This window comes from Mus pahari, chromosome 6 (assembly GCF_900095145.1).
Source record: "Mus pahari chromosome 6, PAHARI_EIJ_v1.1, whole genome shotgun sequence".
In the NCBI taxonomy this organism is placed as follows: Eukaryota; Metazoa; Chordata; class Mammalia; order Rodentia; family Muridae; genus Mus; species Mus pahari.
Window position 1 is genome coordinate 57252975 of NC_034595.1, and position 24571 is coordinate 57277545.

Genomic DNA, 24571 nt, shown 5'->3' on the forward strand with positions numbered 1-24571 from the left:
AGTGTTAAGAGGAGTGGAGACCTAGTGAGGAACACCCTGTAGCTCTTAGTGGGGTGTTCTGAAGTCCCCTCTGCTCACTCACTGCATGGACCGTGAACCCAAGCTGCCCCCTCCCTACAAAGCAGAAGAAATAGGACTTGCCTTGACAGCTTGATAATCCATGCAGCACCAGGCCAAGTGTCTTATTAGTGCCGTCCCTGCCACCTCGGAAGTGTTTGATAAAATCTGATATTCTTTCTCGGCTCACTTTTGCACAGAAGATGAGGTTAGGACCAGAGATCAGTCCCCAGCACCTACATCAGGCAGTTTGTAGGGGCCTGTACCCCAGCTCAGTGAAATTCTCAGTGTCTTCTTACAGCCTCTGTGGGTACCTACACACACATGAGCATACACACACATAAGTAAAAATAAAAGTTCAGGTGTTTAAAGGGTTTTCATAAACCTTGTTTTCTTAGTGGATTTTTCTGTTTCATACACTGCCTTTTCACACAAAGCTTACCTCAGAGTTTTTTGGGTTTTTTTTGGTTTTTTTTGTTTTTTTTTTTTTTTTTTTTGGTTTTTCGAGACAGGGTTTCTCTGTATAGCCCTGGCTATCCTGGAACTCACTTTGTAGACCAGGCTGGCCTCGAACTCAGAAATCCACCTATCTTATCTCTGCCTCTCAAGTGCTGGGATTAAAGGCGTGCGCTACCACCACCCGGCTTTTTTTTTTTTTTTTTTTTAAGATTTATTTATTTATTTTGTGCATACAAGTACACTGTAGCTATCTTCAGATGCAGCAGAAGAGGGTGTCAGATCCCATTACAGATGGTTGTGAGTCACCATGTTGTTGCTGGGAATTGAACTTAGGACCTCTGGAAGAACAGTCAGTGCTCTTAACCACTGAGCCACCTCTCCAGCCCTACCTCAGAGTTTTTAATTTGCATTTTCTTCACTACCAGTGTCTTTAGAAAGCAAAGTAGACTGTGTATGTAGCTGTGTAAGTATAGAGCTGTCAGTGACTTTGTGTGGACATAGCTGTGTAAGTATAGGGCTGTCAGTGACTTAGAATCCAGCCTTTCCCTTTCTTGCTCACTTGTCAGTGACATAGCAGAGTATCACAGAATACTGGGCTGAGACTGCCTTCACAGCCTATTTGCTCCCAGAGAAGGATTTGGGGAAATTGAGCCCCCAAGGGGAACCTGCGTTAACCAGTGAAGGCAAACGATGGTAGAACTAGAGATGGATTCCAGAATAGTGCTCTCCACAATTACCACAGTCCTTTCACAACATTTTTTTCAGAACCAGCTAGAAACGGCTCCGCCCCATGAGTTAAAGAATACATTCCAGCTACTGCACGAGATACTGGTAAGTCGCACGTCGTCTGCTCACTTGCTTGCATTTACATGTTTCTTTCTTTCTTTCTTTCTTTCTTTCTTTCTTTCTTTCTTTCTTTCTTTCTTTCTTTCTTCGCACGTCGTCTGCTCACTTGCTTGCATTTACATGTTTACTTCTTTCTTTCGTTCGTTCGTTCGTTCGTTCGTTCTTTCGTTTTCTTTCGTTCGTTCGTTCGTTCGTTCGTTCATTTATTTGTATTTTTGAGGCAGGATATAGCCCTGGCTGTCCTGGAACTCACTCTGCCTCCCAAGTGCTGGGATTACGGTCGTGCACCACCACTGCCCGGATTACATGGTTACTACTTAACATGTGTTTTTAAACCACTAGTTCTTACTGGGTTTGCTTCAGTTTGCCTGCAATTACCTATTCTTCTTCACAACAATCATGGTACTGGCACTGTTGACTGAGAGAGGAGCGGCAATGAAAGTTTGCCTCCTTGGAGCCTTCAGGATCTTAAGGAAGCCAGGCAAAACCACAGGCAATTATACTGCAGAGATGAGAGGAGTCACAGAGGGCAGTTAACCTTTGTTGAGACCTCGGTTGTGTGACCACTGTGTTTAACCCTAGGGACAATACTCGGAGTCAGTTGGTGGGCTTGGGTGTGTGGTACTGTTTTCCATACCCTTTCTATTATAACAGAGAACCGCTAAGGACTCCAGTGCAGTGACTAAAGACCCATACAGTAGAGTGTGGGGAGGTAATGACAAAGGTGACTTAGGAAAGGCTTCTGCTGCCAGTGTCCAAGACTCACCAAGCTCTTCCTGTAGGACACAGGATATGTTCAGCCAGTAAGTGTGACTGGGAAGTGCTCTCGCCGCACTCGTTCCATTTCTGGCAGACAGCAGTCATCAGGCTATGTAACCACATGCTTCCCTGATGTGCACGATGTGCACGGAGCTTCCAGTTCCCCTCGCTCCCTATTTCCTGAACTAAGCTCTTTCCTCTTCTCCATTGTCTCCTAGCCTCTGCCATCCATGCTGGCCGGCCATGCAAATGGTTTAAGCAGGAAAGTGAAATGACTCAATTGCTAGCAAGAACCCCTGGCAATTGGTTTTTTTGTTTGTTTTGGGTTTGGGTTTGGTGAGGAGGGGCACGTTGTCCGTTTGTTTGTTTTTTGTAGTCCTTATCTTTACATCCCTCTCACTGCCCCCCCCACTCACCCCCCCCCACAGTTCTTCCCCCACACCCTCTCCCCTTCTCTGAGTGGGTGCCCACCCCCATCCCCGCTTGGTATCCCTTATGGCAATCATTTTGAAGGAACAACTAAAGCAAGCAAGGTTGGGGATTAGGAAAGCAGGACTGCAGATGCCTGGCAAGACAGAGGGGCAGAGGGCAGGAGGCCAGCAACAAGCAGATCAGTTAGAAAAAGAACTAAGAGAACTTGATTTGGAATGAGCTGGTGAGAGAGACTAGTCAAGGGCCTCTGAGGAAAGAGACTGTGTCCCATTAAAAACCTAGTGCTTAATAGTTGACCTTGGCTCAGCGGAGGCATTGAATTAAAATATAAATCTACATCATGGGAAGTACACGATGGTGCCATCTACCAAAACCTGTCTTTCTAGTCTTTTTCTTCTTTTTGATTCCAGTCCTGTTTATAAACTTTGGGAAATGATACAGAGTTATGTACAGGAGATGAATAGATCCTTAATAATTTTATATTTTGAGTTTGAGTTAGGGATGTGTTTGAGATGCATGGTCACGGCATAGCACCCCTTAGTAGGAACTCTGTTGTAGAAACTCACTTCTTGAGTAGAACTGTGAGAAAACAGCAGGAACTTCCACACAGGCTGTGCTGTCACATGCTCACTCTGTCTCCTTCCTTTCCAGGTCATTGAAGATCCCATCCAGGTAGAGCGCGTCAAGTTTGTGTTTGAGACAGAAAATGGACTACTAGGCAAGTATCGGCTTAGGAGCCCATGCCTGCAGTGGGAAGTGCAGCTTAGAAGCACATGCCTGCAGTGGGAAGTGCAGCTTAGNAGCTTAGAAGCACATGCCTGCAGTGGGAAGTGCAGCTTAGGAGCCCATGCCTGCAGTGGGAAGTGCAGCTTAGGAGCCCATGCCTGCAGTGGGAAGTGCAGCTTAGGAGCCCATGCCTGCAGTGGGAAGTGGGCATGGCCCTCTATCTCCCTGGCTCACATGAATGGCTGTCTTGTTCTCTTCATTGGGTTCCTCATCCTGACCAGGAGACTGTCCTACACAGTATGGTGCAGACTGCGGTTCTGTCCCAGTTCAGGGAAGGTTCAGGAATGCTGTAAGGTTTTCTACAAGCTACAGGAGTCTTTCTGATAGCAGAAATCTTCTCCTGCCTCAGCAGCCAAGGCAATAAGAACACAACTGTCAGATACATGAAGTGTGATTGTCTTTTGATAGACATGTCCATTGTCTGCCATGTTCTGTGTCTGGGCTTTCTTTTGTAGAAGTCTGATTTAGGTCACATAAGATTATGTCACTAGTTGTATAGCTGTCCTCCTTTAAGTTTCCCCTGTTTTTTTACAACACCTCACCTGCCAAACATGTCCCCATCCTTAAGCAGCACATAGTAGGCAGCATGAAGAGGAACCTAAAAACCACCATTTATCACAGAAAGGAACTACAAGCTCAAGGTTTCCAAGCGCCGGTTTGGAATAGTGTCCCCTAATCATAGCTATCAGCCATACTAAATCCTCTGCAACCTGAAAGCATCAACACATGGCACATAACAATTAGTAGTCTTTATTCTTAAATTGCTAAAATAGAAAATGGGAAACATTAAATAGAACTGGTACCATAAGTTTCCATTATCAAATGATGAATCGTTGTAGCTGCTGCTCTTGTCTGTGTAGCAGTGTGTGTGAGGTTTGTAGTTCTTTCAGTTCTAAGAAGTCAAGCTGCCACTTACGCCTGTTTTTAAACATAGTAAAACACTAAAATCTGGAGGTTCTGTTGAATCAAGACATTGTTCCCTACCCACTTACCTAAGGTATTTCCAGAGCAAGAACAGTCACTATTACCTGAACGCACCCAGGACCTTCGCATTAAAGTTTCTTCTCTCCTCCAGCATTGATGCACCATAGTAACCATGTGGACAGCAGTCGTTGCTACCAGTGTGTCAAATTTCTTGTCACTCTTGCTCAAAAGTAAGTACAAACTAAAAATGCAGAGGAAGTGGGTCCAACTGTGGGCTGGGAACTACCTTGTTTTGAAACCTGACAGAAGCTGACTGATTTAGGAGCGTGCTTGCTTGAAATCTACAGGAATGTGTCTAGCTTGTTTTCCCAAAGCAACGGAAGGGGAAATGTTAGAAAAGTAACTGATATGCCGAATTTCAAAGAGGAGAAAAGGTGATCACCTGGACTTATGGTAGAAGGGCAGAAATCAGGCAGCTTTAGAGACCTCAGGAACAACAGCTGCCATACTTTCCTGAAGTCCCCTCTTTCATTAACAGCAGCTCCTTTGAGCCAAAAGTCCCCAATTTGAAAGTAGTCTCTCAAGAGACAAAATCTTGTCACCTATATCTGTCAAGCATATGTGAGCCTGTGCTTTCCCATCTAATCTTTACAACAGTCTGGGGCTGGGTATGTCAAATCACAGATAGTTTGAGTGGCATGCATGCCCACCATCTTCAAACTTTCTAACCATGACACAATATACAGATCATATCACCTGAAACCTTGTTAAGTCACAGTCCATGCAGTTCGGTAATGTTCACCTCTTCTGTGTCTATGGGAGAGACCCAATTCCTACAAGTTGTTTTCAGGCCTACACGCATGCACTGTGGCTCATAAATAGTAAAGAATGTACATTTTTAAAGAAAATTTGTACTGATCACTGTCCATCTCTAGAGACTTTCATCTTCCAAACCTAAAACTCTGAACCCTGCTAAATCCTGGGGCCCCGTTTCCTTCTTTCTTGAGTGTCAGGAGCCATCTTGGAGAGACTGCGGCCAGCAAGTGGCCTTCCTGGAGGTGGTGCACTGTTTTGTACATGTTCTGCGATGGGTGAGCTCTATGAGGCAAGCCCCAAAGAGTCTTCATCTCAGGATTGCTTCTTGCAGCTGATATGCCTTCATTATTAAATTAATATAACAATCCCTGGGCATTAGCTCACTCTATTGATCAGACTTTCTGCAGATCATCATAAAGATGAACTTTCATGAATTAATGCTGTTTAGATAAATTAATGATTCTATAGAATTACTGATTTGATTCAAATAATTTTAGGAAGAAAATTTTAAGAGATGGTCTTAGTTGCTTTGCTAGAAAGATGTAACAAAGTGAGAATCAAGAATTGAATGTGCCCACTCATAATCGAAGTAAAGGCTGCATAATAAGAAATAAAATGAGCTTCATAATCGCACTAAAAAGAGAAATAGACTTGGGACAATTTTGTGTTTAAGGAAAAACATTTAGGGCCAAGAATAGTCACGGGTGTGCACTATAATGAGGCAAGGCCATGTAAAAACTGGTGTGTTGAACTTACAATGAGCCTGCAATATGAAACACTGCTTTGAACTTATTATCAATATCCTTCTGTGACTCCCATTTTATGTAACATTTTATCTCTGAGGTAATTTTCTAAAGAACTTTTTGTCTAAGAAGGTATAAAAAGACCAGAGAAAAGAAATAAAGTTGGTTGGATGGTTTGGCTTGGGAAGCTCTGCCCCATCCATCCATCCATCTATTTAAATGTATATATGTCTGTCTGAATGTACTTGTGTAGGTATCTGTATGTATGTGAGCATGCATGAATACTTGTGGGATGTATGAGACAGGTGGTTAGACCCAACAAAAATGCAAACGTGTGTATGAATGTGTGTGTGTCTGTGCATATCTGCCTGTATAAAAGATTTTTTAACATCCTGTTCTTTCCTTCCTCTCTGGCTCACAAAGAGTTAATCAGCCTAGCCAGAGAGGCTTCTGGCTGCCTGGACAAAGAAGGAGATGATAGCAATAAATTCAGTTGCCCAAGCCAGAGGGTTTTTAACCATAGAATAAGCAAGAAAGCTTTTAGGGTTTTTTTCAGAAGCTGTCAGCAAGCATTTGGTATAGTTAGAAAGCTAGAAGGCCAGAGGCCATCAGTCTTTAAAACTACCTCTTTGTCTAGTGCTGTGTCCCACCCACTTCAAGCCATTCCAGGCCAGGCTGGCTCCTAGCATGTGAGCTACTGGCAACTACTCTTCTTTCTGCCTCGTGAAGTTGACCACACTGGGTATCTCATGACTAGCTTGCTTGACTCAGTGCAGTATCTTCAAGGTTTGTCTGCACTCTAGTATAGCAGTACTTCCTTCCTTTTGAAGGCTGTTACTGTATTTATGTGCCACGTTTTGTGTGTTGTGGGACATAGGGTGATGCTCATCTAACGCTGTGTAGTCCACAGTCAAAAACAGTCGTATATAGTGCCTATACTGTGTCTGAACTTAGCCACCTTTTTTCTCACAGGTTGTAGGCATAGAAATTACCACTCTTGGACTTTTGTCATATTAAGAATGAGAAATTTGTTGGACTTAAACTTCCTAAACCAAGAATTAGGGTTTACTTGAAATAATGCTTTTCCTAGTGGACATAGTACTCTGGCCACAGGTGTCACCCTGTCTCTGGTTTCCTTGATTAGAAATTGTGGTTTCCTTGATTAGACTTCATTTCAGCAGCATGTCAATATGGGCATTTCTGAATAATGCTAGGACCAGTGGCATAGTCCCCACCAGCAGCTGCACAGTTACCTGTCCAGTGTCCTCACACAGCCTATCTACACACATTAGAGGCAAGATCATCTTCTATATGAAGGTAGCTCTGTGAATAGGCAAAGTCAATTGGAAAGGAGAGAGACACTCCCAGGTGTGCTCTAAAAGTTACTCTTCCAGAATTAGATCAAAAGATGATTTATTACACGTGTGGGGTTTCTTTAGTTCTCCAGCTTTCAATTTTAGCAGGACTGTTGATAAGTTAGAGATAGTGAGACTAGGCATTGTGTTTGCCTTGGCGTTCAAGTGGATGTTGGTCTTGCCTGTCCAAACATGAAGGGAAAATTTAGTTTTAGTAAAAGTAGCATACACTGGGCTGGAGAGATGGCTCAGTGATTAAGAGCACTGACTGCTCTTCCAGAGGTCCTGAGTTCAATTCCCAGCAACCACATGGTGGCTCACAACCATCTGTAATGGGATCCAATGCCCTCTTCTGGTGTGTCTGAAGATAGCAACAGTGTACTCACATAAAATAAATCTTTTTATTTATTTAAAAATTTAGCATATATGTTTCAAAATGTGGTTGAATGAGAATATTTTCAAAAAAAAAAATATTTGCTTAATAGTAATGTCCTTGTTCTGCAGGTGCCCTGCTGCTAAGGAGTACTTCAAGGAGAATTCCCACCACTGGAGCTGGGCTGTGCAGTGGTTACAAAAGAAGGTACTACAAGTCTGAGAATTCCTGCTAAGCGACATATCTTACCTGAAAAAGGATTCTTTTCCTAAACTTAACTTGCAGAATGACCTCAAGCTATTTTCAGATGTCAAATATTTATTTATTATTATTATTATTAATTGTTTTTGTATGTATATGCACGTGAGTGTTAGTGCCTATGGAGGCCAGAGATATCAGATCCCCTGGAGCTAGAGTTATAGGCATTTGTAAGCTGCCTGACATGTGTGCTAGAAATCAAACTTGGGCCCTCTGCAAGTGGCATACATGCTCTTAACCACTGAGCCATCTCTCTAGCTCTTTAATCATTTCTTGTGTGTTTTAATATGGTAACGCCCTATCCCCACATCTCACAGGGCTGTGTTCTTTTTTTCTTAAGGTTTTATTTTTATTTATGTTTCTATGTGGGAGTATACACACATGCTTGTGAGTGTCCATGGAGACCAGAAGAGGGTGTCATATCCTCTGGACCTAAAGGTGTGGGATCCAAGTTCAAGTCCTCTGCAAGAGCAGCACGTGCTCCTAACTACTGAGCCACCTCTGCAGCCCAAAGGGTTGTGCTCTGAGTGGATGGACCCCCAAGTACCAAACCTACAAATGACAGTACCAAACGTGCAAATGCTACGGATTTCTTTCCTTTCTTTCTTTCTTTTTTTTAATACATACACCTATAGTAACGTTTAGTTTAGATAAAAGGCACAGTAGGAGATTAACAGTAATGATAAGATGAGGACAGAATATACTAGAAAAATGATAACAAAGGTCTATAATAAAAGGCTCTTGTACTGTACTAATGCTTGTGGTGATATGAAGTGTGAGGAGGTGGAGAGGTGGGTGCCATGAGCAGCCTGTTGGGATTCAGGTTGTCATCAGTGGAGAGGGCTCGGAGACAGTAGCGTATAGAGAGGGTAGATGCATGGCTGGACAAGTGTAAATGTCTGAGGGCTTCATCCCAACATTCACACTGGACTGGCACACAATTTAAAACCTAAGAATGACTTACTTTTGAATTCTCCCTTTAATATATTTGAACCATGGTTTTTCACAAGTAACATCTGTCTTAACTTTGAAGATGAAAGATGATAGGCTGGTGGTACTCTGCGTTGAGAAGCAGTGTTTCCTGTTGGAAGCGGGCAAACGCTGTTCCGTGAGAACTGAGGTGGCGGAAGTCTAGGTAGACTTGCACCTCTGGCTGCTACACATTGGTGTGTGAGATAAGAACTGTGTACTTGTGGCTTACTTGTCACCTCTGCCTGGCCTTTGTCTCCAGATGTCAGAGCATTATTGGACTCCGCAGAGCAATGTCTCTAATGAAACTTCAACTGGAAAAACCTTTCAGCGAACCATCTCGGCTCAGGTGAGGCGTGTCTGATCTGGTGTACTTTAAAACCCTTGTGCCAGGGTTTTAAAACCCACAGCTCAGAGAAGAGAAGGAAGGGTAGGAAATGTGGTACAAAAGCAGCCATTGGGTTTTATATAAAGACAGAGCTGGTGTCATCAGGCCCAGTGCAAACAGATCAGCCAGAGAAAAGAGCCTCTGCAGGTTGATTGGTCAGTGGGGACTCGCGGGGCAGGGGGTTATAAGGTGCTTTGTTGCTGAGGTGCCACCAGAGGTCAGTAAAGAGTAGTTGCTGCTCAGAAAAAGCCCCTAACTTGTCTTCTTGTGTTTGAATATATGCAGGACACATTAGCATACGCCACAGCCTTGTTGAATGAAAAAGAGCAATCAGGAAGCAGCAATGGGTCCGAGAGCAGTCCTGCCAATGAGAATGGAGAGCGACACTTACAGCAGGTATCTCTGGAGCCTGCCTTCGGCTGAAAGGGCATCATTTGCTCCTAAGCGTTCCAAAGATCAAGAAACAGAAGACCTTGCTCTAGAAAGTTGGTATAGAGATGGGCCAGCTCTGTCCTTCAGTGCTGTGGACCGAGAAGCTGGGGCTGTGCACTTACATAGCTGAACAGTGCTGCAAGGGAAATGAACCCTAGACTCTAAGGCGTCTGTTGCCCGCATGCAGACGGTCTGTACACTCACTACGGTCTGTTTCTCTGTGCTGTCCAGTTGCTGAGACTCTCTGTTGTTTTTCCCCAGTCTGCCTAGAAACATGGACTTGAAAGTTCCATGCAGCTTGAAGGACACCTACTTTTTAGGGGTCTCCAAATCCTTCTAGATTGGTTTTACAAAAGAAAGAAATAGGGAGGAAAGTTTGGTTACTCGTGATTGTAGGAAAGAAAAAAGAGAATCAAACACATGCTTTGTGGGCTGTGTCTCCCCTGGCCCACTTCCATCAGAGCAGCCTACTCTGAGCAAGGAGGCAGCCAGCCACCCATCAGTGAGTGAATGCAGCTACAACTGGAAATGCTTCTTCCATAAAGCTTGCCTTTCACATCCTCGCAGCTACACTGGCAACTATTCGTCTCACTTTACAGATGGCTGGTGGCCCACGTTTACAATGTAAAATAATGTAGGCTGGTTCTCAGCAATGTACTTCACCCCCACCCTTATTCATTAGGAAAATGGCCTTTCAGACCAGGGCTCCCCCACTGCCATCTCCCACACATCAGCCATCCTCTGCACTGGTCTCTTTCTTTCTAGGATAGAGAGGGATGTTTCCTCTCAGCCTTCTCTCTACCCAACTTGATAGAACTTTATCTCCCATCCTGAACTCTGTACTCCATCTTAAAACAGTCGGCTCTTGGCCCAGCCGTCTTTAGCCTCATCTCCTCCTCCTCTTGTCACCCCATAGTTGGGATGTCAGGTGGCCTGCGTTTCTCAGGACTTGTCCTAGCTGCCAGCAACAACAGGTAGTACTGCTGGAGTCCATAACAGTTCCCTTGGGCTTCCTCCAACCCTCCTCTCAGTCTCCTTGGTAGCTACTCTGCACACCTCCATCCTGTAGACAGCCTCCTGGCTTCCACCCCATCCACCACTGCAGCTCCTAAGCTCCAGGGTGACCGTCTTCATCTTGGCTTGTCTTAGTTTGCCCAACGACTCACTCCGCTACCAAAGCTGGTTGCTTCCTCAGCATCTCATACCCCATATGCAGCACCCATGCGTACCAGGCCAATCCCAGGTACTTAGCACCTACCCATTGATTCTCTCAAATACCCATTTATTTATGTTCTGTGCTCTCTGTGAGGATCTTCTGCTGTTTTCATGTCACATTCTGAAACTTCTCCGTGGTCTTCTTTGCCACTGCAGGATTCTCCATGTGTGCTGCTTGACTTGGCCCCACAGACCTCACTCCTCATTGTAGACTTTTAGTTTATCACACAAGCTTGTTCCTTCCGTGGGAGAATCTCTCTTCTCCTCATCCCTACCTCAAGTGAGAATAGTCCCAAGACATAGGCTAGGTCTTCAAAACCAATTATTAAACAAATAAGCCAAATCCCAGCCCACCCTGTTACAGAAGGAGTGACCTAATGGGTAAGGTGTCACTGTGGTGTGGAGAAGGACGTACAGCCTGAGGCCGGCCCAAGGGTTCTTCTGGTGACTTAGTGAGACCGCACAGATGCAAATGCTCTGCATGGCCATCATGAGGTGCAGGAGTAGTAATAGTTAGCATTGTGTTGTCATCCTTTCTAATAAGCAGAATTAAGATGTTCAGAGTTATAAATTACAGACCACAAGTAGGAAGGCAATGGGGAAACTGACTTTAATTGTGGAATCTTAACTTCCTTTCTTTGCCACAGGGTTCGGAATCTCCCATGATGATTGGTGAATTAAGAAGTGACCTAGATGATGTCGATCCTTAGAGCAGTGTGCCCAGACAGGATGCTCAGCACCTTTTGGGAAACCAGAATCTCATCGTTGAAGGCCTTAAAAGAGCCTTGAGTGGGAGCCAGGAGTGGGAGGAGAACCTCGTGCTCCAGAGGAGAGACTTCTCTGGCCACTAGAAGGCTGGGAGCTGTTGGGAGAATTCTGAAATGTGGACCAGCTGTCCCAGTGTCTACATGTGCATTGACACATGATTTTAGGAAATAAATCTGGTGGCAAATTTGTGATCCATGGACATAGGAGAGTGAGGATGAGGGATAAAGCTGTGGCTCTCTCTGTGACACAGGGAGAAGAAATGGGAGGGGAAATTATTAATCTGCAGTAACATTGAATAGGAATATCCAATTTACAATGATGTGAAGATATGCGGTCACATTCTTTCTGTTGTAAAATAGTAATGAACCCAGTTTACACAGGCCTTTGTATTTAATATGTCTCCTCTGTACAGAGCCTTGGTGTCTGGTGAAAGGCCTCAGCTTGGTCTTAGACCTTGGTGATGTGCTTCCAGCATCAGAAACTGTGGCATTGTTAAGCTCTTTGAGGGGTTTTCTGATTCAAGATTGACAAGAGCAATAATAAATTTACAACAAAACAAAAGCTATGTTCTCCGGAAGAGTAAGGTGTGTTCTCTGACGTCAGTCAGTAAGGACTGATGGCTTGTTCCCAAAAAAGAATTTAAAACAATTAAAAGCACTTTATAAGTTTATTGAGTTTGACTTCATAAAACTATCCTTTTTAATGCTTGGAGACATAGTGAATAAACTAGGCTTAAGTCATGTGATCTGCAATCATTTGCTTTGCTTAGACATAATTTCTGTGGCCCTTGTGTTGATTATGTATTGAGTTAAATACCAAGTCTGGGAGCTGCTGCTTTGTGGGATTCATCAGAAGTTTACTGCAGAGAAAGAATTCAAGACTTTGTTTCTCCTTGTGACTAATACTGAAAAGGCTAGATTTAAAATGTACTTTCTCTGAAGTAACCAGAAAATAATTAAATGCCATCCATTTAGTTGTATTTGCCAACATGATATCTCTCATTCTTTTGAGGCTGGGTTTACATAGCCATTCCCTGTGTTCTTTACACTTTGTATCTTCAGTTGCTCAGTGTCAGTCTTGTTTCGCCTTTAGTTCTGCCTTATTTTCCACTTGCCATGCACAGAACTGGGGGAACCTCTGGAAGTGCCAGGCTGCCACTGTCAGCTAGATTTGCCAAGTCAAAGAGGCACAGCCAGCCCCTAAGTGCCTTTTTGGTTGCTTTTGCATTGTGAGGACACTCGGCAGGCAGGTCATAGTCCCTGCTATGTGCTTCAGGGACTCTTCATCTCACTGTAGCTGTTCTGTGCAACCAGCTTCAGTTGTGGGTTCTGTACCTAACACAGGCCAGAGCCACCTTTGGTCAGACTCACGAAGATGGTCAGGACAGCATGTAAGAGCAGAGCTGTGTCCTCAGGGAAACAGACAGGCAAGTGGCAGAGCTGGTCGGATGCTGGTGTTCTTACAGTTTTTGAATGTGAGGGTCTAAAGTTGATTTTGAACACCTGGACACCCATCCCATTGTCTCCCTTCCCAGTTCCCCATCTCCTCACACCCACGCTTATAAGAAGATTGTGTGGGACCCGCATTGAAACGCTGGCCTTGATACATGGAAGAATATCATTGCCAGCAACTGCACTCAGGAGCCCGAATTCAGGAGTGAAATTGCCACTTCTAGTCAGTCCCTTATTTCCTATGGAAACGACGCCTTCCGCCCTGCACCTGCTGTCCTCACATAAAGCTGAATCAGGGTCGTCGGCACTGTTCACATTGGTCCATCTTCTTCCTTTGCTGCTGCAGTGAGCATCCTTCCACGCCATCAGGAACCACTTGATTTCCAACAGCTTCAGTCCACTAACCTTCTGAGGACTTTTTTAAATGTAGTACCACAAAGTGACAATTATGGCAAGCCTGCCTTGAAAGAATTGTCATTTTTACTGCCAACTTTTGGATGAAGATGTTTTTATAGTCTTTTACAGTGGTCTGCAATCAAGCAGGAATTGCACAACTGACTCAATGCTGTGTGCTCTCCAGAAGCTCCTTCAGTCCAGACTGACCTCCGGACTGCCATCCTGCCCCTAAGGCACCGGGGACAGACAGACAGATGAGCCTCCCACAGGCAGCTCCTGGAGCTCCCAGGTGGCCTCTCATTGTCATCAACAGCTATGAGCTGTAAGGCCCGGAGCCTAAGCCACCAGACTCAGCTGGCTTGCCCCACCCTCCCTGCTAGCACCAAGGCGTGTACAGCATCTTGAGCTTGGAACAAGCAGACTGGAATTTTCCTCTGCTACCTCTTGTGTACAAAATCTTGTTTATAAATTTCAAAAGGAAGTAGATAAACTAGGAAAGACTCTGGCTTCTAAATTTGGTTCATGTGTGGTGGAGTTCTTAGCTTCTAAGAGTATAAAATAAATTTTTCAAAAATGTAGAATTGGAGTCTCACAGACTTTTTCTCCAGATGTTAGTCTGGATCTGTGGGGGATACTGGGGAGCAGTGTAGATAACACCTGGTCCCTTCCTGGTAAACTTGCACTGACAGTGGATGGGGGTCACAGTGTGGTCGGGCTGTGTGGCCTTCTCTGATCTAGGATCTCTGTGTACCACGTGGGCAGGGCCAGCAATCTTGGGCTCAGGGCCTGTGACTTAGCTTTCAGAAACTAAGTGACTTGCATTGGTCAGTCATTCCTGGTAGCCTGCATTGTCCACATGACTCCCACCCCCTTTACTGCATCTTCCCCTCCCTGTAGGGCAAGCCCTTCCTGCGCATTCTAGGTGAATACCTGCCAACGTCTGCAGGAGCCAACTGTCCACATACGGCATCGGACCAACCAGTTGATGGTCACTGCCGTGGAGGGAGCAGGCAGAGGACGCTGAAGGCACAGGTGCCAGTGGCTCTGATGCCAGCCACTGTTGTGACATTTGATCCGTTAGCATCTGTCAGCTACAGTGCTTTCCACACATGACACTGATGTGCAGAAAACCATTTGGAGACTTGGCAGATCCATTGTGTAGACTGTATAGAGGGAGACCATGCTTAAGACAGGGACCCCAAGGGGTCCACACTGCATGACTGGGATATTTGCACATTACACACTGGGAAGAGATCTGAGAGCATACTTCATTTCAAATCAGGGGCAACTATAGACTGCTTGCAGAAATACCCACAGACTCGTCCATAAACACTGTTGAGACCCCACCAGAAGGATGGCAGAAGTGTTGGGAGCTAGGAGTGCTGGTAGGCCCCAACGAGTCTATAATGCTGAAGGGAGCGGGCCCAGGACAAAGTACTTTGAAGCATCAGGAGGCTACAGGAAGACAGAATGGGCCCACTGTAGGCCTGGACACCTCGCCATTTGGCGGATGGTTGCACCTGGTAAGCAGGCAGCCTCTGAGTCAGTTGCAGTCAGTCATGTCAGCTGCTTTTATTCTGAAAAGTCACTACATAATAAAAAACTCTACAAAACCCTGCATAAATATCAAGTTACAAAAGCAACACAGGTGGGGAAGCTTACTATAAAAAGGCAGAAGAGGTCAAAAGGATAGAGGTGTGCTGGTCAGCTGGTATGGCCTTGGTACCGTTTCCCTCTGTCACTCCAGTCTCCACCTGATGTGTGGGACTGGGGCTAAGGGAGTCCAGGAGCAAGCCATAGCCTGTCCTCTCAACACCCAGCCTGGTATTATTCAGGGCCAGCCACTCTGGATTTATGTCCTGACGTCACTGGCTGTGTGACACCGCCTCTCTGGTCCTGTCCCTTCATAAAATGAGGTCAGTCAGTGCACAGGGTAGTATATAGGGTAAGGTGCAGTAAGCCCCGTATGGTTCTCCAGTACAAACAGGGTTCATAGCACGTTATCCTGCGCAGATGAGAACATCTGGAAGATACAGGTATGACCTAACAGCTGGATCCACCCCTGAAGGTGTGCAGAACTGATCTGCATTTAATCAGGGAGCCCCAAATGGTGTCTGCAATGTAAGCTGGCTGTGAGCGGACTATCCCTGTGGCTTTCAGACTCAAATTTCCAGTCTGGTACTTGGTCTTTGAACCTCCAAGGGTCTCTATCCATCCTTATCTTCCTGCAGGACAAATACACCCTGGAGGCCTGAGAACTGAATGCTAGCCTTGCAGTGAAGGTCCTCGGGTTCTGAAACACTGGAGCAGCTGGCCAGAGCTAACTATAGCTTAACGTCTTTGCTGGCAGAATGCCAAGCACAGGCCTCCTGACCATGAAGGAGGTGCTTCCCCACACACACACACACACCAGGAATGGATACCCAGGGTGAGACACCAAGTTCTCCCACGCAGAATCTCCCCACCTTTGGCTACAAGAGAGCCAGACAGGCCTATCTCTGCACCCAGCCTCAGGCACCAGCCCTGCCTGATGCTGTCATTGAACCCAGGAGGCCTTTGCTGAAGGCCGGCTCCGGCAGCAGATGGCAGCAGCTACTGTGGCTTCTCCACTGGTGCTGTCTGCTCTGTCAGTGTCATGGACTCTTGCCACACACAGGTTGTCCACGCTGTAGGCTCCCAGAGTGAGGGATGTCCCAGGGAGCACATTGCATCCAGTCAGGGTCCATCCTGCCTCACAGGCCACGGTGACCTGCCAGAGTCCAGAGGAAGACAGAGAGGAAGATGGCCTGTGTCCGAGACCTGTGGGCTGTCTAAGCAAGTTCCTCTCAGACCCAAGCAGGGTTGCACCCAACAGTAACCAGCACACTCTCCTCCCAGGGCAGACATCTAACTCAGCCACCTTCACAACCCCAAAGTCGGTACCTCCCCAGCCTTCCAGCCTACGTAATGGCAGGTCAGAGGCTCAACAGAAACCCTGAACCCGTTCTTCCCCGGCACCTACATGCATCTCTGGTTGCAGCACCTCCCCCTACCTCCCACCCCATCCTGGGCCCTCGCCCCCTAGACCAGGAGCAGGGCAGGGGCCTGGGTGATCCTGTCGCCCCTCTTGGCCTTAGCTGTTTCCTCTGCCAGAAACATTGTTCCTAGTGGTGGCCCCATGGCTTGTCATCCCAAGCTTGTGTCTGTCACAAGGGTGTCTCAACCCACCCCTCTGCCTGCTCCATTTCCCTCCACATTAGCCTCTTGGCATGCTGGAATTTGCTTTGCTTACTGTCTTCTCTACCAGAATGGACACTCGTGGTGGGCCAAGCAGGCACCTCCGCCCAGCCTGGAGCCAGCCTCTCTGGGTGCCTGTGCTCACTGATAAGAGTAGAACTGAGATTCCCCTTCGCAGAGCAGCATCTAGCCTCATCCTGGCCACCCCCAGAGCTGTATAAACAAGTTGCTCAGCATCTGCAACACTGTGTCCAGACTTTGCCTCATTTGGTAAATAGCCAATCAAAAAGTGTTCAGGCACATACATCACGCATGCTCTCAAAGAGCAGCAGGGGTGGACAGCAAGCCTTGCTTAACTGGACAAGAGTGAAACCAGGCCTGCCTGCCATGCACAAATGTACACATGCTGTGCCTGCAACAGGAAAAGCTGCCTAGCTCATCCTGCTACCCTGACCCATGGGGCCCCCTCAAAACAGGGCAGCACCCCTCCCCACACAAGACCAAGGTACACAACCATCCCCAACTCCTTCACCTGCTCTGCAGGACCTGAGATCCCATGCTCCTTGATTTTGCATTCTAGCCCTGGGGCATGGCAGCAGGAAGCATAGACACTGGCTGCCCGGTGGCCAATGCACTGGCCAGGCTGCCGTCTGGACCTCAGCGTGGGCTGCCTCTGGACACTAAGGTCTTCCACTTCCCAATGGAAGCTGCAGCCTAGAACAGAGAACATGCAGCTCAGACTCTGTAATTTTGTGGACTTCTTGTCTTTCTGGTCCCAACTGATGCTCCTTCTTTCAAGTCTAAAGCTTGGGAAAGACAGAGACAGCTCTGAATAGAAATGGTGCTGGCATCAGGATCCCTGGGTCCTTGCCTCTGCCACTGACCATCTGGGGGACTGTGGGAGAGCCATGCAATGTCTTGGAAACTTACTTTCTTTTTTGTTTTTTTCCTTAGTATTTTATTTTATTAGATATTTTCTTTATTTACATTTCAAATGCTATTCCAAAAGTTCCCTATACCCTTCCCCCACCCCTGCTCCCCTACCCACCCACTCCCACTTCTTGGCCCTGGCATTCCCCTGTGCTGGGTCATTTAAAGTTTGCAAGACCAAGGGGCCTCTCTTCCCAATGATGGCTGACTAGGACATCTTCTGCTACATATGCAGCTAGAGACACGAGCTCAGGGGGTACTGGTTAGTTCATATTGTTGTTCCACCTATAGGGTTACCAGTTGGAAGATCTTCTGCATATATGCCCAGAAGGAAACTTACTTTCTTAAGAGAAGGGGTTAAGGGTGTGGTACAGGGCTCCTTAGCCTCATGAGGTGCTCAGAACCTCTGTGAGTCCCTTTCCTGTCCTACCACCAAAAGTTAAGGTGTGAGCCAAGTCTGCATGGGACCTGGGACTCTAGTCTTAGAAGTAAGGGACACCACCAGCTACAGAACCATGGGCAGTGGTCACGAGGCTATGCTAAGCCTTGAGTGCCCTTCTGTAACATTGAAAGTGCAAGAGCACTCATAGAGATGCTATGAAGAAGATGGAGGCCACGTGTGTGGTCCCAGCAGACAACCTATTCATGGCAAGGACTGCATCTTAGGGTGTTAGGGACTACAGTTCTCTCTTCCCTAGCTACAGGAGCTCAGTAGAACCACTCTACACGGAGGCTCAACAGTTCTCAGCCTGTGGGTCGAGGCCCCTTTGCGGGGGATAGAATGACCCTTTCACAGGGGTCACTTAAGACCATCAGAAAACACAGATATTTACATTACGATTCATAACAGTAGTAAAATTATAGTTATGAAGTAGCAACGAAAATAATTTTATGGTTGGTGGTCACCACAACATAAGGAATTGTATTAAAGGGTCGCAGCATTAGGAGGGTTTAGAGCCACTGGCTTAGCTGATACGTGGATCTCTGCTAGGCTGCAGATAGGGAAGGTCAAAGGCTCTCATGGCTCCAAACATGCCCTGGGACTTGGCTGTTAACTCAAAAAAGAAAATGAGAGCCCAGTACAGATGTAACCAACAGGTCCAGGGAGCCTTGCCTAGTCCAGGCTGCAGCCACCCACTGGGTTCATCTGCCCCCCTGAAGATCCACTCTGTGCCTGGGCTTTGCCAACCCCACCCTTCACTCCAGAACCTTCGGTGGCTCCCCAGCCTGTACTCCTCTAGAATCTGCCACTGATCGAGCCTTCCCCAGTGACTTCCCAGCCCTTCAAGCCCCTGCCTGGCACTTATCATCCATCCACGCAGGACTGTGTGGCCTCCTCCTGACCAGAGAGCCACCATCCCCTAGCAGCATTCAAGGCCCTCACCGGTGACCTCTACTACTTGCCTGGGACTGTTTCTGACCAGAGTCAGGGCAGTGACGTGACAAGGAGAGCTGATGTGCCTTGTCCCAGCACCAGGCTACATCTGTGGCGCGCACCCTTGCACTTCATGATGAAGAAACCAAGCATAGGCTGATAAGGAACTTGACCCCGCTACTGAGTGCAGAGTTCAAACTGAGTTTCCCCACTTAGAGATAGGCTTCTGAGCCTTCCCTCGGACAGCGTCAGGCACCCCCTCCCCGTGCGCCACATCACCCCACCATCTTCACCCTCTTTTGCAGAAGGAAGCTAGGGAAAAAGAGGATCACACTACATGGACAAGATGGCGACCGGCTTAAAATGGGCCCCAGGTCTCAGGCTTAGGAGGACCACAGTCTGGAGTCAACCGGGCCTCTTTTTCCCAGCTTGGACTAGACTCCTACCTGTGAGAACATGGTCCTTCTGATGGCAGTGGACATGGGTCTCCAGGCCAGCTTTGGCTGCAGGGGTGTTGTGGATGCTGCAGTTGGCACGGGGAAGCAGGCAGCATCTCGCAACGGCGTAGACACCCTCACCCCCAAATGCATTGAGGGCCTTGCAGACCTGCTGGCCCCCTATGGCCTGAGAGTTGGAGATAACCAAGAACCAGTGAGAAAGAGCACGGGGCTGGGACAGAGGTACATGGGCACCTAGTTGGGACCCTTGGAGCCCTCAGCATCTTGCTTATCCTCATACTCTAGACACGAGTCATTTGCCCAGGCCTGAGGCAGACGGTTTTGTCTCCAGGCCTCTCCATCATAAAGCTTCCAGCGGAGACACTGGGTGGCTAACACACCAGCTCCAGCCCCAGCCTGGGACATTTCACAGATGCTATCCTTAGAACCTGGCTCTCCTGGTCAGGTGCTGCCCTTCAGCCAAACTCTGTGTCACACAGCATCTGAATGTCCTTTACCCCAACTCCAGAGCCACAGACCAACACAGTGAAGCAGCTCTTAAAATGTTCTGCCACAAGACCCTGACCATACACCCAGTAGGCACCGCCCATCCTGGATGTGGCTCTCGCTGACCGTGCCTTTAAGCCTGAAAACGGGGATTAGAAGACTCAGGGATCAACCACTTGAAGCTTCTGAAGGCTGAGACTGGTTAGGGGTAGACAGACACACAGACAGGGCCGGGCACCTCAATCCAATCACCGCGTCGCCTCCCGCTCCTGGAGAAGCTGGAACAGCTCAGCAGTTCCTCTTCTGCGGCACAGCGGGCTGCAGCTGTAGCTGCACGAGTGGGTCCCGAGTGTGCCGACCACACCGTCCTACAGAGCAGCTGCCCGCCTGCAACAAGGTCCAGATGAGTAGGGTCTTAGGGTGGAGGGACCCCCCACCAGAGATGTTAGGGATTGCCTCAGCTGATGGCAGGAAAAGAGGCTTCCCAGGCAAATATCATCAAGCGTTTTCAGAGGCTCTGCCCTCCAACTGCAGCTAAGGAAAGAAAACCTTCCTGTGAGGGCCAGGGCAGGGGCTGGGTACCCTCCCTGCCATCCTACTCACCTGTCTCATGGGTGCTGGGGGGCAGTGTGGCCACCAGGTTGGGGGTCAGCACCTGCTGGTCCTCAGGGAACCAGGCCATGTTGATGACGTCTTTGGTAGAGAAGTGGATCAGCCTCTGCCGAAGCTCTGCCAGGGTAAGTGCAGGCTCCCGGGTCAGCATCAGAGCCACAATGCCTGGAGGTACAGAGTCACAGAAGGCGGTGGCCTGGCCCTGCTTCCCAAAACCATAGGGCTCCTGCCAGGGCACGCATGCAGGAACAACCACTAGGAGAACTCCAACTGCTTTCTGGTCCATCCATTTGTGTATCCTTCCCTGGTAGACCCCGTGTTCTTCAGGGCATTGTTGGGGGTTGGCCTGGTGCTGCTATGTATTCAAATGCTGCCCCCCCCCCCAAGATCTGGCTGCCCCCAACAAGATCCTCACTTACAGTGGTGCTATGTAAACTTTGGTCCCCAGTTTAAAACTATCAGTTAAATAGAAGCTGCTACAGTCAATACTGGGGAGAATAGAGAGAGGTAGAAATTCAGTTACGGGTCTGGGGGGGGGTCACAGGTAGGGACCACAAAGAAGGAGAAAGGAGAGTGAAGGAGGATGGAGAGAACAGGAGGTCTCCACTAGACATGATGGACCAGGAGCGCATGCTCCGGTGAAATGAGCCCCTCCTCGCCCCTTCAACCTCCAGATGGGACAACTGGAGCAGAAGTGGCCCAGGCGAGATTCAAACAGCAGGTACTTGGGTGCCACAGCCAGAAAGTAGACACTCTAGCGATTAGTAAAACAGATTTAAGGGTAGTCCTCAGTAGTTGTGCAAGAGCTGATTAAATAATCCATAGGATTGGGGGACTGGCCAGGTCATATTAATAAATGATAGAGTTTATTACTAAACTCCATTTACAGGACATTGTGATAATTTGATTATTAAATTTATCCCCAAAAGCTTATATATGGAAGGCTTGGTCGCCAGTCTGTGGGAAGAGACAGAAACATTTGGAGGTATGTCCTAATACAAACAGATCATTGGGGTGCAGGGGATGGGTACCCTTTCTATCTATCTGCTTTCCAGGCACATGAGGGGAACAGTCTTGCTCTACCACACACTCCCCACCATGTCATGCCCTAAAATAAAGGTGTCAAATGACCATGCTGAACCTTCTGAAACCATGAGACAAGATAAACACGTCTTCCTTTAAGTGAGCTACCTCAGCCACTGCACCGCACCAGCAAAGCTGCTCACCACAGGCGGCCCCATCTGCTCCTCCTCACAGTTGCCCTCAGGCATAGGAGCTGACCCAGAAGGTCAGGGCACAGACCCTGCTGCCTGTCAAAGGGCTATGGTGGTAGGATGGAGGGGTGGTGACTCACCAGCCACGTGGGCAGCAGCCTGTGATGTCCCACTCTGTGACATGAAGCATGTGCTGCAGTCACTGGAAGCTCCGATGATGTCCTTCCCGGGGGCAAAGAGATCCACACAGCGTCCAAAGTTAGTCCCCAAAGTTCCCAAGGTGACTGGCTGGTCCCGGGCATTCGTGGCCCCAACTGTGATGACCTGGCACGGTAAAGGTGTGGGTTAGCAGCACCACAATGGGATTGGCAGGTCTTGCCCCTGGACTAGTCAACTCCAGTTCCCACTGTGACCCCCAGAAACGCCATCACCTGTGAGAAATGCAGCTCCTCGGGGGGACTCTGGCATCTCACCCCTGCCAGGGGTCCCCAACATTTTCTAGACCCTATTTTTCTGAATCCCTGTGGAGCCCAGGTTCTAGGGTAGAGACCGAGTACGAAAGGGGCCTGCTATCAGGCCACACGGTACCGTATTAAGTCTAGAGCAGGCATGACGGCAAGGTTAAATTAAGCAGCTGGTAAGCTCTGGTGGTCAGGGAGGGAAGGCTGGGTTCCATAAAGCCTTGAACGGGGGTTGGGGTGGGGGGACAGGTGCCTCCCACTTCTGCACGTCCAGCACTAATTGTTCAATGCATAACAGATGCCCTGCAGGTATCCCCCAGATGAGGATGGGACCACTGGACTGTCAACTCCTCCAGAAAGGCCTCTCCCAGAATGCACCTGCCACAGCCCCAGACATGGTAGATAATTACATGAGCTCATCACATGACGGCTTTGGGAGCAGCAGTCCTCCTAAGTCTCGATAGGGTCAGTTATGGGGGTGGGGGTGGGGAGCCAGACAATGGGTGGGGGGAGGCTAAGGGGCTGGACAGGACAGTGGGTCTGATGCATACATGGCTCAGGGGATTGGGGGTGATCCAGGGAAGCAGAGGGGGTGCGGAGACCACTGAGGGTGCTATTCTGCCTTCCAAGGGATAGAAGAGGGACTGGATAAGGTCCTGAGAGGTGGAAGGGAAAGGGGGTTGGACAGGATCGTAGGTATGGCTGCCTGGGTCACAGCTTCCCACAGACGTCGGAATGGGGAAGGCATGAGTCCCATCAGGGTTCCCAGTTTGGGGGCTCTAAGCACTTTCAGCCCAGGGAGCTCCGTCAGCAAGGGGGCCACCTTCCCTCGTTCTGGCGGAAGAGCTCAGCACCAACCTCTGCGGCAGAAGCTGGGGAGTAGAGGCAGGCATCATCCCGGAAGTTGCCAGCTGCTGCCACCAGCACCACCCCAGTCCTTGCCAGGTGCTGGCAGGCAGTGTTGAGGATGCGGCTATACCCGCCAGCCAGGGGCAGCAGAACCACGAGTGGCCCCGCAGGCTGGATTAGCTGGCTCTTCCGAATAAACTCCAGGCCTGCAAGAAATCAAGCCCAGGTCACCTGCTAGAGAGGTATACATTCCTCCTCCAGCTCCTCCTCTCAGAGACACAGTGTGATCGGAGCTTCTGTGGTGGTTTGGCGCCCCGATGCTTACTTAACCTATCTGAATGCTGCCTTGAAAGTATTTGATGTATGACTGACATTTAAGTCATTTACTCACTTTCTTTGACGTAAAGAGGATCGCCCCCATAACACTGATGGTCCTCACCCAACCTATTGAATGCCTTGAAAGAAAACAACGGGTCCCAAGAGGAAGGGAATAATTCTGCCCCTAGATTAAATTTACACTCAAAACTGAAGGAGCTGAGTGGTCCCCAGAACTAGACGGTAAGACATTATTTCTGCAAATATCACACACTTTGGTTGCAGGATGCAATGGCTATTCTTGATTGTCGACTTCTAATCCAGATGCATGAGGTAGGAAGACACCTCTAATCCAGACCTTTTGAGTTGGGAAACCCCACCTCTAATCCGGGCCGTGCGGTCTGCTGAGACGCCTATGTAAGGTCCTGGAAGAAGGGAGCTTTCGCTCTCTGCCTGCTTGCTCTCGCCTTGCTAGCAAGTCTATCCCTCGTTGGCATTGGCATTAGCACCTGCTTCTCTGGGAGATAGTGAGGAGCAGCGGAGGCATCTAGCCTCACAGACTGAGAAGCTCCTGGATTCTTGGACTTCCCATTCATAGCATCGTTGGATTAGCTGGACTTGTAAGTCACTCTGACAAATCACACACGCGCGCACGCGCACACACGCATGCACGCGCACACAAATGTATGGAGAGAGAGAGAGAGAGAGAGAGAGAGAGAGAGAAAGAGAGAGAGAGAGAGAGAGAGACTCATTTTATAAGTTAGGTTGCTCTAGATAGCCCTAGAACATGGAGAACGCAAGCTAGAACTGAATTGGAAGCTTGCTCCCTGCTGCCCAGCTCTCGCAGTCGAAGCATGCGCTGCAGGCTGGCGGGAGAGAGACGTCAACAGGCTTACCCAGCTGTAAGCCTTTGAGTTCAATTCAAACATGGCCAGCGGTATGTGTTCACTGGTTGTTTACCCGTGGGGCTACCACGCGGGCAAACACCCACTTTCTGGTTGGGTTTGAGACTCACCCAACCAGATGGGATTTATGCCTGGTATTGTAAACCTGGCCAAAAAAAAAAAAAAAAAAAAAAAAAAAAAATAAAAAAAGCGTGACCGGGAAGATCATAGTCCATGGCAAACAGCGCCATTGGCTTTGCTAAATGATCATATTATTAAACCACCTACTAAATGTTTATGCAGATACCCACAGATTTGTGCTACTCTCAAGTTTAGTCTTTATA

At 48.0% G+C, this 24571-nt stretch overlaps 2 protein-coding genes across 2 annotated transcripts in view; one reads left to right on the top strand and one right to left on the bottom strand.

Moving 5' to 3' along the window:
- The window catches only part of Usp24 (ubiquitin specific peptidase 24), a 135647-nt gene extending 121642 nt beyond the window's left edge, over positions 1 to 14005 (top strand). The window contains exons 62-68 of the mRNA XM_021201285.2: positions 1282 to 1347; positions 3205 to 3271; positions 4415 to 4493; positions 7682 to 7757; positions 9040 to 9126; positions 9451 to 9561; positions 11460 to 14005. Of these exons, the coding sequence (XP_021056944.1) occupies positions 1282 to 1347; positions 3205 to 3271; positions 4415 to 4493; positions 7682 to 7757; positions 9040 to 9126; positions 9451 to 9561; positions 11460 to 11522 (549 nt within the window). The 3' untranslated portion in view covers positions 11523 to 14005. The remainder of the gene's footprint in view (positions 1 to 1281; positions 1348 to 3204; positions 3272 to 4414; positions 4494 to 7681; positions 7758 to 9039; positions 9127 to 9450; positions 9562 to 11459) is intronic.
- Positions 14006 to 14979: 974 nt separating this feature from the next.
- The window catches only part of Pcsk9 (proprotein convertase subtilisin/kexin type 9), a 22588-nt gene continuing 12996 nt past the window's right edge, over positions 14980 to 24571 (bottom strand). Inside the window, exons 6-12 of the mRNA XM_021200864.1 lie at positions 23038 to 23234; positions 21859 to 22042; positions 20496 to 20669; positions 20131 to 20279; positions 19395 to 19572; positions 17176 to 17357; positions 14980 to 16176 (exon numbers count right to left, since the gene is read on the bottom strand). Coding sequence (XP_021056523.1) covers positions 15964 to 16176; positions 17176 to 17357; positions 19395 to 19572; positions 20131 to 20279; positions 20496 to 20669; positions 21859 to 22042; positions 23038 to 23234 — 1277 coding nt within the window. The 3' untranslated portion in view covers positions 14980 to 15963. The remainder of the gene's footprint in view (positions 16177 to 17175; positions 17358 to 19394; positions 19573 to 20130; positions 20280 to 20495; positions 20670 to 21858; positions 22043 to 23037; positions 23235 to 24571) is intronic.